This window comes from Gallus gallus, chromosome 2 (genome assembly GCF_016699485.2).
Source record: "Gallus gallus isolate bGalGal1 chromosome 2, bGalGal1.mat.broiler.GRCg7b, whole genome shotgun sequence".
NCBI lineage: Eukaryota > Metazoa > Chordata > Aves > Galliformes > Phasianidae > Gallus > Gallus gallus.
This window is the reverse complement of record NC_052533.1, coordinates 148,646,691-148,660,093: the sequence shown is the minus strand read 5'-3', so window position 1 is coordinate 148,660,093 and position 13,403 is coordinate 148,646,691. Positions and strand designations below refer to the sequence as shown.

The window sequence follows — 13,403 nt, the reverse complement described above, 5'->3', positions numbered from 1 at the left end:
CGTGGTTGTGGTGAAGGATCAGCTTCCCCCGTTGTGGTTATTGGACCCTCTTTTATTCTCCATTTTCTGCTGCCTACGTGACATTCCTGGGTGCTTGAGCAAGAGTCCTGTGCATACCTCCTGAGATGGCCATTTTCCTTGAGATAAGTCCACACAAAAAGACCGCTTCCCGGCCATTAGCGGCAGCTTATCTCTCTCTCGATGCCCCTGGCCTTGTCCATCTGTGCTCCTTAGAGGATTTCACAATCCTTAGCCAGGACCTGTCCATCAGTGTCCTCAAGACAAAAGATTTCTCTGCCTTTGCCCCGGACTTGCCTGGACTTGTTCCTCAGCAAACTTTGAGTCAATGATATAAAAGAATAGTCTCTTACAGAAGGGAAGGTCATGAAAGGGAATTGGCAATGGGATAGGAAGGTCCTGGAAGGGAACTGGGAATGGCATGAGAAGGTACTGAAAGGGAAAGGAGTTGGGAAGGTCCTGAAAGGGAACTGGGAATGGGATGGGAAGGTCTTGGAAGGGAAATGGGAATGGGATCCGGAGGTCCTGGAAGGGAAATGGGAATGGCATGGGAGGGTACTGAAAGGGGAATGGGATGGGAAGGTCCTGAAAGGAAACTGGGATTGAGATGGGAAGGTCTTGGAAGGGAAATGGGAATGGGATGGGAAGGTCCTGAAAGGGAATTGGGAATAGGATGGGAAGGGCCTGGAAGAGAAATGGGAATGGCATGGGAAGGTACTGAAAGGAAACTGGAAATGGGACTGCCGGGGACTGGAAGGGAAATGGGAATGGGAAGGGAAGGTCCTGGAAGGGAAATGGGAATGGGGTTGTGAGGTCCTGGAAGGGAAATGGGAATGGGACTGGGAGTTGGATCAGGATATCCCAAAGGGAACTGGGTATGGGGTCAGGAGGTCCTGAATGGGAACTGGGAATGGGACTGGGACATCCCTCTATGGGAATGGGATATCCCAATGGGAGCTGGGTATGGGGTCGGGAGGTCCTGAAAGGGAGGTGGGAATGGGATCGGGGTATCCCAATGGGAGTTGGGGGTGGGATCAGGGAATCCCAAAGGGAGCTGGGTACGGGATTGGGGTATCCCAAATGGAGCTGGGAATGGGATCGGATTATCTCAAAGGGAGCTGGGTAAGGGGTTGGGAGGTCCTGAAAGGGAACTGGGAATGGGATCAGGGTATCCTAATGGGAGCTGGGGGTGAGTTCGGGGTATCCCAAAGGGAGCTGGGTATGGGGTCGAGAGGTCCTGAAAGGCAGCTGGGAATGGGATCGGGATGTCCCAAAGGGAACTGGGTATGGGGTCAGGAGGTCCTGAATGGGAACTGGGAATGGGATTGGGGTGTCCCTCTATGGGGATGGGAATGTGATATTCCAATGGGAGCTGGGTATGGGGTCCGCAGGTCCTGAAAGGGAGGTGGGAATGGGATCGGGGTTTCCCAACAGGAGCTGGGGGTGGGATCGGGAGGTCCTGAAAGGGAGGTGGGAATGGGATCGGGGTTTCCCAACAGGAGCTGGGGGTGGGATCGGGAGGTCCTGAATGGGAACTGGGAATGGCATTGGGACATCCCTCTATGGGAATGGGATCGGGGTATCCCAGAAGTGGATTTGGGTTTGGGATCGGCACCGCTCAGCCCTCCCACACCCCCCGCAGCCATCGAGACCCTGCTGTGCTACCTGGAGCTGCACCCCCGGCGTTGGGTAGAGCTGCTGCCCCATACCTACTCTGTCTGCACCGTGCACTGCTATGGGGGACCCCGACAGCTCCGCGCTGCCGCCCGGAGGTGGGACAGGGTAGGGGGGATGGGGGAGCAGTGGGGTGGAGGGGGGGGAAATGGGGACAGGGGGTGGCACTGGGGACAGAATGGTGGCATTGGGATGGAGGTGGTGGCATTGAGGACAGAATGGTGGCATTGGGGACAAATGGTGGCGTTGGGGACAGAGGTGTGGGCAGTGGGAGTGAAGTGATGGCATTGGGGACAAAATGGGGGCATTGGGGACAGAGCTGTGGGCATTGGGGACAAATGGTGGCATTGGGGACAGACCTGTGGGCACTGGGGACAAAATGGCAGCGTTGGGGACAAAATGGGGGCATTGGGAACGGAGCTGTGGGCACTAGGGACAGAACGGTGGCGTTGGGGACAGAATGGTGGCACTGGGGACAGACCTGTGGGCGCTGGGGACAAGATGGTGGCATTGGGGACAATAGTAGCATTGGGGACAGAGCTGTGGGCATTGGGGACAAAATGGCGGCGTTGGGGATGGAGCTGTGGGCATTGGGGACAAAATGGCGGTGTTGGAGACAAAATGGTGGCATTGGGGACCGAGCCGTGGGCATTGGGGACAAAATGATGGCATTGGGGACAGAATGGCAGCATTGGGGACAAAATGGCGGTCTTGGGAACGGAGCTGTGGGCATTGAGGACAAATGGTGGCACTGGGGACAGAGCTGTGGGCAGTGGGGACCGAATAGTGGCACTGGGGACAAGATGGGGGCATTGGGGACAAAATGGGGGCATTGGGGACAAAATGGGGGCATTGGGGAGGGAGCTGTGGGCAGTGGGGACAGAATGGTGGTACTGGGGACAATGGTGGCACTGGGGACAGAGCTGTGGGCCTTGGGGACAGAATGGTGGCCTTGGGGACAAAATGGAAGCATTGGGGACAGAGCTGTGGGCAGTGGGGACCGAATAGTGGCACTGGGGACAAGATGGTGGCATTGGGGACAGAATGGGGGCATTGGGGACAAAATGGGGGCATTGGGGACAGAATGGTGGCAGTGGGGACAAAACTGATCCCATTCTGGGGGTTCTGAGCATATTCTGGTGGGTTCTGGTCCCATTTTGGGGAGTTCTGATCCTATTTTTGGTGCTTCTGATCCCATTTTGGGGGTCTGTGATCCCGTTTTGGGGTTTCTGATCCCATATGGGGTTTTTCTGATCCCGTTTTTTGTTCTGATCCCATTTTGGGGGGTTCTTTGCCCATTTTGGAGGTTTCTGATCCCATTTTGGTGCTTCAGATCCCACTTTGGTGTTTCATATCCCACTTTGGTGCTTCTGATCCCATTTTGGTGCTTCTGATCCAATTTTTGATGGTTTAGATCCAATTTTGGTGCTTCAGATCCCATTTTGGGCACATTCTGATCCCATTTTGCTGCTTCAGATCCCATTTTGGACACGTTCTGATCCCATTTTGGTGCTTCAGATCCCATTTTGGACACGTTCTGATCCCATTTTGGTGCTTCAGATCCCATTTTGGGCACGTTCTGATCCCATTTTGGTGCTTCAGATCCCAATTTGGACACGTTCTGATCCCATTTTGGTGCTTCAGATCCCATTTTGGACACGTTCTGATCCCATTTTGAAGCGTCAGATCCCATTTTGGACACGTTCTGATCCCATTTTGGTGCTTCAGATCCCATTTTGGACACGTTCTGATCCCATTTTGGTGCTTCAGATCCCATTTTGAACATGTTCTGATCCCATTTTGGACACGTTCTGATCCCATTTTGAAGCGTCAGATCCCATTTTGGACAGGTTCTGATCCCATTTTGGTGCTTCAGATCCCATTTTGGTGCTTCTGATCCCATTTTGGACACGTTCTGATCCCATTTTGGTGCTTCAGATCCCATTTTGAACATGTTCTGATCCCATTTTGGACACGTTCTGATCCCATTTTGGTGCTTCAGATCCCATTTTGGACACGTTCTGATCCCATTTTGGACACGTTCTGATCCCATTTTGGGCACGTTCTGATCCCATTTTGGTGCTTCAGATCCCATTTTGGACACGTTCTGATCCCATTTTGGTGCTTCAGATCCCAATTTGGACACGTTCTGATCCCTTTTTGGTGCTTCAGATCCCAATTTGGACACGTTCTGATCCCATTTTGGTGCTTCAGATCCCATTTTGGACACGTTCTGATCCCATTTTGGTGCTTCAGATCCCATTTTGGACACGTTCTGATCCCATTTTGGTGCTTCAGATCCCATTTTGGACACGTTCTGATCCCATTTTGGTGCTTCAGATCCCATTTTGGACCCGTTTTGATCCCATTTTGGTGCTTTAGATCCCATTTTGGACACGTTCTGATCCCATTTTGGTGCTTTAGATCCCATTTTGGACACGTTCTGATCCCATTTTGGTGCTTCAGATCCCATTTTGGACACGTTCTGATCCCATTTTGGTGCTTCAGATCCCATTTTGGGGCGTTCTGATCCCATTTTGGTGCTTCAGATCCCATTTTGGGGCGTTCTGATCCCATTTTGGTGCTTCAGATCCCGTTTTGGACACGTTCTGATCCCATTTTGGTGCTTCAGATCCTGTTTTGGACACGTTCTGATCCCTTTTTGGTGCTTCAGATCCCATTTTGGACACGTTCTGATCCCTTTTTGGTGCTTCAGATCCCATTTTGGACACGTTCTGATCCCATTTTGATGCTTTAGATCCCATTTTGGACACGTTCTGATCCCATTTTGGTGCTTCAGATCCCGTTTTGGACACGTTCTGATCCCATTTTGGTGCTTCAGATCCCATTTTGGACACGTTCTGATCCCTTTTTGGTGCTTCAGATCCCATTTTGGACACGTTCTGATCCCTTTTTGGTGCTTCAGATCCCATTTTGGACACGTTCTGATCCCATTTTGGTGCTTCAGATCCCATTTTGGGCACATTCTGATCCCATTTTGAAGCTTCAGATCCCATTTTGGACACGTTCTGATCCCATTTTGGTGCTTCAGATCCCATTTTGGACACGTTCTGATCCCATTTTGGTGCTTCAGATCCCAATTTGGACACGTTCTGATCCCATTTTGGTGCTTCAGATCCCATTTTGGACACGTTCTGATCCCATTTTGGTGCTTCTGATCCCATTTTGGCTATTCTGACCCCCCTCCCTGTCCTCCCCCCTTTCCAGCTGCCCCCCCCTGGCCGTGGCTTTGGCCCGCAGCCACCTCTCAGGGGGACCCCCCCGCGACTCCTCAGCCCTGCAGTTCGACGTCGTCTCCCTCAGCGACTCCATGGGCTGGGAGCTCCCGTTGGTCAAACGAGCTCTGAGGCAGCTGCAGTGGGAGCCACGCAGTGGGACGGCCGGTGGGTCACAGCGGTGGGGGACACCATTGGGTGACAGCGTTGGGTGGCAGCATTGGGTGACCCAAATGGGTGACAGCATTGGGTGGCAGCATTGCGTGACACTACTGAGTGACAGCGTTGGGTGACGCCATTGGGTGACTCCATTGGGTGACCCAAATGGGTGACAGCATTGTGTAACATAGTTGGGTGACACGTTGGGTGACCCAAATGGGGGACACCATTGGGTGACTCCATTGGGTGACCCAAGTGGGTGGCACCATTGGGTGACAGCAATGGGTGACTCCATTGGGTGACCCAAATGGGTGGCACCATTGGGTGACAGCAATGGGTGACTCCATTGGGTAACCCAAATGGGTGATACTATTGGGTGACCCCCATGGGTGACGCCTTTGGGTGACCCCCATTGGGTGACCCAAATGTGTGACTCCATTGGGTGACCCAAATGGGTGACACCTTTGGGTGATGGCCTTGGGTGATGGCATTGTGTGACCCCATTGGGTGACAGCATTGGGTGACTCCATTTAGTGACCCCCATTGGGTGACCCCCATTGGGTGATCCAAATGGGTGACTCCATTGGGTGACGCAAATGGGTGACAGCATTGGGTGACAGTGTTGGGTGACCCAAATGGGTGACACCATTGGATGACTCCATTGGGTGACAGCATTGGGTGCCGGCATTGGGTGATACCATTGGGTGACCCCCATGGGTGATTCCATTGGGTCACCCAAATGGGTGACAGCATTGGGTGACCCCATTGGGTGACCCAAATGGGTGTTGGCATTGGGTGACTCCATTGGATGATACCATTGGGTGACCCAAATGGGTGATGGCATTGGGTGACCCCATTGGGTGACCCTCAGGGGTGACTCCACTGGGTCACCCAAATGGGTGACAGCATTGGATGACCCCATTGGGTGACCCAAATGGGTGATGGCATTGGGTGACAGCATTGGGTGACTCCATTGGATGATACCATTGGGTGACCCAAATGGGTGACTCCATTGGGTAACTCCATTGGGTGACCCTCATGGGTGACTCCATTGGGTGACCCAAATGGGTGACTCCATTGGGTGACCCAAATGGGTGACCCCCATGGGTGACAGCATTGGGTGCCCCCCGTGGGCGCCCCCTCCGCCCCCCCTCAGCCCGCAGCTCCGTGACGGTGCAGTTCTCGGAGCTGTGCTTCCACCTGCGCTCCTTCGGGGATCTGAGGCACTGCGAGATGGACGCCGTGTGCCACTTCCTGCAGCGCCGCGTGGAGGAGCGCCAGCAGGGGGCGCTGCGGCAGCTCAACGCCTGCAGGAGAGCCTTCCGCAGGTCAGCATGGCGGAACAAAGCGGGGTCCCGACGTCCCCCTTTTGGGGTTCCCATCATTCCCTATTGGGGTTCCCCGTGTACCCCGTTTGGGATTACTCATTGGGGTTCCCACTGTCCCCCTTTTGGGGTTCCAACTGTCCCCCTTTTGGGGTTCCCCGTGTCCCCCATTTTGGGGTTCCCATTGTTCCCCATTGGAGTTCCCCATCTCCCCCATTTTGGGGTCCCCCATTGGGGTTCCCAGTGTCCCCCATTTTGGGGTCCCCCATTGGGGTTCCCAGCGTCCCCCATTGGGGTTCCCCATGTCCCCCATTTTGGGGTTCCCATTGTTCCCCATTGGGGTTCCTAATGTACCCATTTCGAGGTTCCCATCATCCCCCATTGGGGTTCCCATCATCCCCCATTGGGGTTCCCATCCTTCCCCATTGGATTCCCAACCCCTCCCATTGGGGTTTCCCCATTTGGGGTTCCCATCCTTCCCCATTGGGTTCCCAATCCCTCCCATTGGGGTTTCCCCATTTGGGGTTCCCCATTTCCCCCATTTTGGGGTTCCCATCCTTCCCCATTGGCTTCCCGACATCCCCCATTGGGGTTTCCCCATTTGGGTTTCCCAATATCCCCCATTGGCTTCCCGACATCCCCCATTGGGGTTTCCCCATTTGGGTTTCCCAATATCCCCCATTGGGGTTCCCATCCTTCCCCATTTGGTTCCCAACCCATCCCATTGGGGTTTCCCCATTTGGGGTTCCCCATTTCCCACATTTTGAGGTTCCCATCCTTCTCCATTGGCTTCCCGACATCCCCCATTGGGGTTCCCATCCTTCCCCATTGGGGTTCCCACCATCCCCCATTGGATTCCCAACCCCTCCCATTGGGGTTTCCCCATGTGGGGTTCCCATCCTTCCCCATTGGGTTCCCATCATCCCCCATTTGGGGTTCCCAACCCCTCCTATTGGGGTTTCCCCATTTGGGGTTCCCATCCTTCCCCATTGGGGTTCCCATCCTTTCCCATTGGGTTCCCATCCTTCCCCATTTGGTTCCCAACCCCTCCCATTGGGGTTTCCCCATTTGGGGTTCCCCATTTCCCCCATTTGGGGTTTCCATCCTTCCCCATTGGGGTTCCCACCATCCCCCATTGGATTCCCAACCCCTCCCATTGGGGTTTCCCCATTTGGGGTCACATCATCCCCCATTTGGGGTTCCCATCCTTTCCCATTGGGTTCCCATCATCCCCCATTTGGGGTTCCAAACCCCTCCTATTGGGGTTTCCCCATTTGGGGTTCCCATCCTTCCCCATTGGGGTTCCCATCATCCCCCATTGGGGTTCCCATCCTTTCCCATTGGGTTCCCATCCTTCCCCATTTGGTTCCCAACCCCTCCCATTGGGGTTTCCCCATTTGGGGTTCCCATCCTTCCCCATTGGGGTTCCCACCATCCCCCATTGGATTCCCAACCCCTCCTATTGGGGTTTCCCCATGTGGGGTTCCCATCCTTCCCCATTTGGGGTTCCCATCATCCCCCATTGGGTTCCCAACCCCTCCCATTGGGGTTTCCCCATCTGGGGTTCCCATCATCCCCCATTTGGGGTTCCCAACCCCTCCTATTGGGGTTTCCCCATTTGGGGTTCCCATCCTTCCCCATTTGGGGTTCCCAACCCCTCCTATTGGGGTTTCCCCATTGGGGTTCCCATCCTTCCCCATTGGGTTCCCAACCCCTCCCATGGGGTTTCCCCGACGCCCCCCCATTTATGGCTCCCCCCCATCCCTATGGGGTCTCTATGGGGCTGAGGTGCCGCCGTGGGGCGCAGCGTTGCCTTCCAGGGGGGCGACCCACAGCCCCGCGAGGAGGAGGAGGAGCGCAGTGGGCGGCTGAAGGCTCTGCTGAGGGAATACTTCCAGAGGGACCCCCACGGCCCCAAAGGGGGGGAGGAGGAGGAGGAGGAGGAGGATGAAGGCCTCAGTACTGCTGAGGTGAGCATCGCCTGCCCTCAGTTCTGGGCATCCCAGTTCATCCCAGTCCAGCCCAGATTGCCCCAGTCCATCCCAGTTCATCCCAGTCCATCCCAGTCTGCCCCACAGTCCAGCCCAGTTCATCCCAGTACATCCCAGCCAGCCCTGACCAATCGCAGACAGCTCCAGTCCATCCCAGTCCAGCCCAGTCTGCCCCAATCCATCCCAGTTCATCCCAGTCCATCCCAGTCTGCCCCAGTCCAGCCCAGTTCATCCTAGTCCATCCCAGTCTGCCCCAGTCCAGCCCAGTCCATCCCAGTCTGCCCCACAGTCCAGCCCAGTTCATCCCAGTACATCCCAGTCTGCCCCACAGTCCAGCCCAGTTCATCCCAGTACATCCCAGCCAGCCCTGACCAATCCCAGTCCATCCCAGTCAGCTCCAGTCCAGCCCAGTTCAGCCCAGTCTGCCCCAGTCCATCCCAGTTCATCCCAGTACATCCCAGTCTGCCCCACAGTCCAGCCCAGTTCATCCCAGTACATCCCAGCCAGCCCTGACCAATCGCAGTCAGCTCCAGTCCATCCCAGTCCAGCCCAGTCTGCCCCAATCCATCCCAGTTCATCCCAATCCATCCCAGTCTGCCCCAGTCCAGCCCAGTTCATCCTAGTCCATCCCAGTCTGCCCCAGTCCAGCCCAGTCCATCCCAGTCTGCCCCACAGTCCAGCCCAGTTCATCCCAGTACATCCCAGTCTGCCCCACAGTCCAGCCCAGTTCATCCCAGTACATCCCAGCCAGCCCTGACCAATCCCAGTCCATCCCAGTCAGCTCCAGTCCAGCCCAGTTCAGCCCAGTCTGCCCCAGTCCAGCCCAGTTCATCCCAGTCCATCCCAGTCTGCCCCACAGTCCAGCCCAGTTCATCCCAGTACATCCCAGCCAGCCCTGACCAATCGCAGTCAGCTCCAGTCCATCCCAGTCCAGCCCAGTCTGCCCCAATCCATCCCAGTTCATCCCAGTCCATCCCAGTCTGCCCCAGTCCAGCCTAGTTCATCCCAGTCCATCCCAGTTTGCCCCAGTCCGTCCCAGTCTGCCCCAGTGCAGCCCAGTTCATCCCAGTCCATCCCAGTTTGCCCCAGTCCATCCCAGTCCGTCCCAGTCTGCCCCAGTGCAGCCCAGTTCATCCCAGTCCATCCCAGTTTGCCCCAGTCCATCCCAGTCCGTCCCAGTCTGCCCCAGTCCAGCCCAGTTCATCCCAGTACATCCCAGCCAGCCCTGACCAATCCTGGTCCATCCCAGTCCAGCCCAGTCTGCCCCAGTCCCTCCCAGTCCATCCCAGTAAGCAGTCCCAGTGCCTCCCAGTCCATCCCAGTAAGCAGTCCCAGTCCCTCCCAGTCCATCCCAGTAAGCAGTCCCAGTGCCTCCCAGTCCATCCCAATAAGCAGTCCCAGTCCCTCCCAGTCCATCCCAGTAAGCAGTCCCAGTCCCTCCCAGTCCATCCCAGTCCATCCCAGTAAGCAGTCCCAGTCCCTCCCAGTCCATCCCAGTAAGCAGTCCCAGTCCCTCCCAGTCCATCCCAGTAAGCAGTCCCAGTCCATACCAGTCCATCCCAGTAAGCAGTCCCAGTCCCTCCCAGTCCATCCCAGTCCATCCCAGTAAGCAGTCCCAGTCCCTCCCAGTCCATCCCAATCCATCCCAGTAAGCAGTCCCAGTCTCTCCCAGTCCATCCCAGTAAGCAGTCCCAGTCCCTCCCAGTCCATCCCAGTCCATCCCAGTAAGCAGTCCTAGTCCCTCCCAGTCCATCCCAGTAAGCAGTCCCAGTCCATCCCAATCCATCCCAGTAAGCAGTCCCAGTCTCTTCCAGTCCATCCCAGTAAGCAGTCCCAGTCCCTCCCAATCCATCCCAGTCCCTCCCAGTAAGCAGTCCCAGTCCCTCCCAGTCCATCCCAGTCCCTCCCAATCCATCCCAGTCCCTCCCAGTCCATACCAGTCCATCCCAGTAAGCAGTCCCAGTCCCTCCCAGTCCATACCAGTCCATCCCAGTAAGCAGTCCCAGTCCCTCCCACTTCATCCCAGTCCATCCCAGTAAGCAGTCCCACTCCATCCCAGTCCCTCCTAGTCCATCCCAGTAAGCAGTCCCAGTCCATCCCAGTCCCTCCCAGTCCATCCCAGTAAGCAGTCCCAGTCCCTCCCAATCCATCCCAGTCCCTCCCAGTCCATCCCAGTAAGCAGTCCTAGTCTCTCCCAGTCTCTCCCAGTCTATCCCAGTCCATCCCAATCCATCCCAGTCTCTCCCAGTCCATCCCAGTAAGCAGTCCCAGTCCATCCCAATCCATCCCAGTAAGCAGTCCCAGTCTCTCCCAGTCCATCCCAGTAAGCAGTCCCAGTCCCTCCCAGTCCATCCCAGTCCCTCCCAATCCATCCCAGTCCCTCCCAGTAAGCAGTCCCAGTCCCTCCCAATCCATCCCAGTCCCTCCCAGTCCATACCAGTCCATCCCAGTAAGCAGTCCCAGTCCCTCCCAGTCCATACCAGTCCATCCCAGTAAGCAGTCCCAGTCCCTCCCAGTCCCTCCCAGTTCATCCCAGTCCATCCCAGTAAGCAGTCCCACTCCATCCCAGTCCCTCCTAGTCCATCCCAGTAAGCAGTCCCAGTCCATCCCAATCCATCCCAGTCCCTCCCAGTCCATCCCAGTAAGCAGTCCCAGTCCCTCCCAGTCCATCCCAGTCCCTCCCATTAAGCAGTCCCAGTCCCTCCCAATGCATCCCAGTCCCTCCCAGTCCATCCCAGTAAGCAGTCCCAGTCCCTCCCAATCCATCCCAGTCCCTCCCAGTAAGCAGTCCCAGTCCCTCCCAATCCATCCCAGTCCCTCCCAGTCCATACCAGTCCATCCCAGTAAGCAGTCCCAGTCCCTCCCAGTCCATACCAGTCCATCCCAGTAAGCAGTCCCAGTCCCTCCCAGTCCCTCCCAGTTCATCCCAGTCCATCCCAGTAAGCAGTCCCACTCCATCCCAGTCCCTCCTAGTCCATCCCAGTAAGCAGTCCCAGTCCATCCCAATCCATCCCAGTCCCTCCCAGTCCATCCCAGTAAGCAGTCCCAGTCCCTCCCAGTCCATCCCAGTCCCTCCCATTAAGCAGTCCCAGTCCCTCCCAATGCATCCCAGTCCCTCCCAGTCCATCCCAGTAAGCAGTCCCAGTCCCTCCCAATCCATCCCAGTCCCTCCCAGTAAGCAGTCCCAGTCCCTCCCAATCCATCCCAGTCCCTCCCAGTCCATACCAGTCCATCCCAGTAAGCAGTCCCAGTCCCTCCCAGTCCATACCAGTCCATCCCAGTAAGCAGTCCCAGTCCCTCCCAGTCCCTCCCAGTTCATCCCAGTCCATCCCAGTAAGCAGTCCCACTCCATCCCAGTCCCTCCTAGTCCATCCCAGTAAGCAGTCCCAGTCCATCCCAATCCATCCCAGTCCCTCCCAGTCCATCCCAGTAAGCAGTCCCAGTCCCTCCCAGTCCATCCCAGTCCCTCCCATTAAGCAGTCCCAGTCCCTCCCAATGCATCCCAGTCCCTCCCAGTCCATCCCAGTAAGCAGTCCCAGTCCCTCCCAATCCATCCCAGTCCCTCCCAGTCCATCCCAGTAAGCAGTCCCAGTCCCTCCCAGTCCATCCCAGTAAGCAGTCCCACTCCATCCCAGTCCCTCCCAGTGCCTCCCAGTCCCTCCCATTAAGCAGTCCCAGTCCCTCCCAGTTCCTTCCCAGTCCGTCCCAGTCCCTCCCAATGCCTCCCAGTCCCTCCCAATGCCTCCCAGTCCATCCCAATCCATCGCGGTGCCTCCCAGTCCATCCCAGTAAGCAGTCCCAGTGCCTCCCAGTTCCTCCCAGTGCCTCCCAGTCCTCCCAGTCCCCCCATTTCCTCCCACTCCCCGCAGGCTCTGCAGCTGCGCTCCGCTCTGCGCCGTTTCCTCTCTGCGCGCCCCGACGACGCCTTCACCCCGCGGGCGATCGCCCGCATCTTCCACGGCATCGGTAGGGGGCCGCCCCAAAACCACCCCAAAAGAACCCCCAAACCACCCCGTAATCACCCCGAAAGCCCCGTAAACCCCATAGACCCCCATTTCGACCCCAAAACCACCCCATTTCGACCCCAAAACCACCCCAAAATGACCCCAAAACCACCCGAAAAGCCACACCAAATCGACCACATAACCACCCCAAAAACACCCCAAAATGACACCGTAACTACCCCATAACCACCCCAAAAGCCCCATAAGCCCCATAGGCCCCCATAACCACCCCAAAAACACCCGAAAATGACACCGTAACCACCCCGTAACCACCCCAAAAGCCCCATAGGCCCCCATAACCACCCCAAAATGACCCCAAATCAACCCCAAAACCACCCCAAAAGCCCCGTAAGCCCCATAATCCCCCATAACCACGCCAAAATGACCCCAAATCGACCCCATAACCACCCCAAAATGACCCCAAAACCACCCCATAACTACCCCAAAAGCCAAATAAACCCCCATAGGCCCCCATAACCACCCCAAAATGGCCCCAAAACCACCCCAAACCACCCCAAAATGACCCCAGAACCACCTCATAACTACCCCAAAAGCCCCGTAAGCCCCATAGTCCCCCATAACCACCCCAAAATGACCCCAAATTGACCCCATAAACACCCCAAAATGACCCCAAAACCATCCCATAACCACCCTAAAAGCCCCGTAAGCCCCATAGGCCCCCATAACCACCCCAAAATGACCCCCAAATGACCCCAAAACCACCCCATAACCATCCCAAAAGCCCCATAAGCTCCATAGGCCCCCATAACCACCCCAAAACTACCCCATAACCACCTCAAAACCACCCCAAAATGCCCCCAAAAACCACCTCAAATCAACCCCAAAAGCCCCATAGGCCCCCAAAACCACCCCAAAACCACACCAAATCAACCCCAAAAGCCCCATAGCTCCCCAAAAACACCCCAAAACCACCCCAAAAGGACCCCAAAACCACACCAAAACCACCCCAAAAGCCCCGTAAGCCCCATAGGCCCC

The 13,403-nt window shown here is 56.4% G+C and overlaps 1 protein-coding gene across 1 annotated transcript in view; it reads left to right on the top strand.

Annotated features, from left to right (window-relative positions):
* Positions 1–12,696, top strand: part of LOC101748706 (ATP-dependent DNA helicase Q4-like) — a 32,380-nt gene extending 19,684 nt beyond the window's left edge. Inside the window, exons 18-23 of the mRNA XM_040696018.2 lie at positions 1,661–1,790; positions 4,921–5,096; positions 6,244–6,415; positions 8,220–8,382; positions 12,273–12,417; positions 12,689–12,696. Of these exons, the coding sequence (XP_040551952.1) occupies positions 1,661–1,790; positions 4,921–5,096; positions 6,244–6,415; positions 8,220–8,382; positions 12,273–12,417; positions 12,689–12,696 (794 nt within the window). The remainder of the gene's footprint in view (positions 1–1,660; positions 1,791–4,920; positions 5,097–6,243; positions 6,416–8,219; positions 8,383–12,272; positions 12,418–12,688) is intronic.
* Positions 12,697–13,403: the final 707 nt, after the last annotated feature.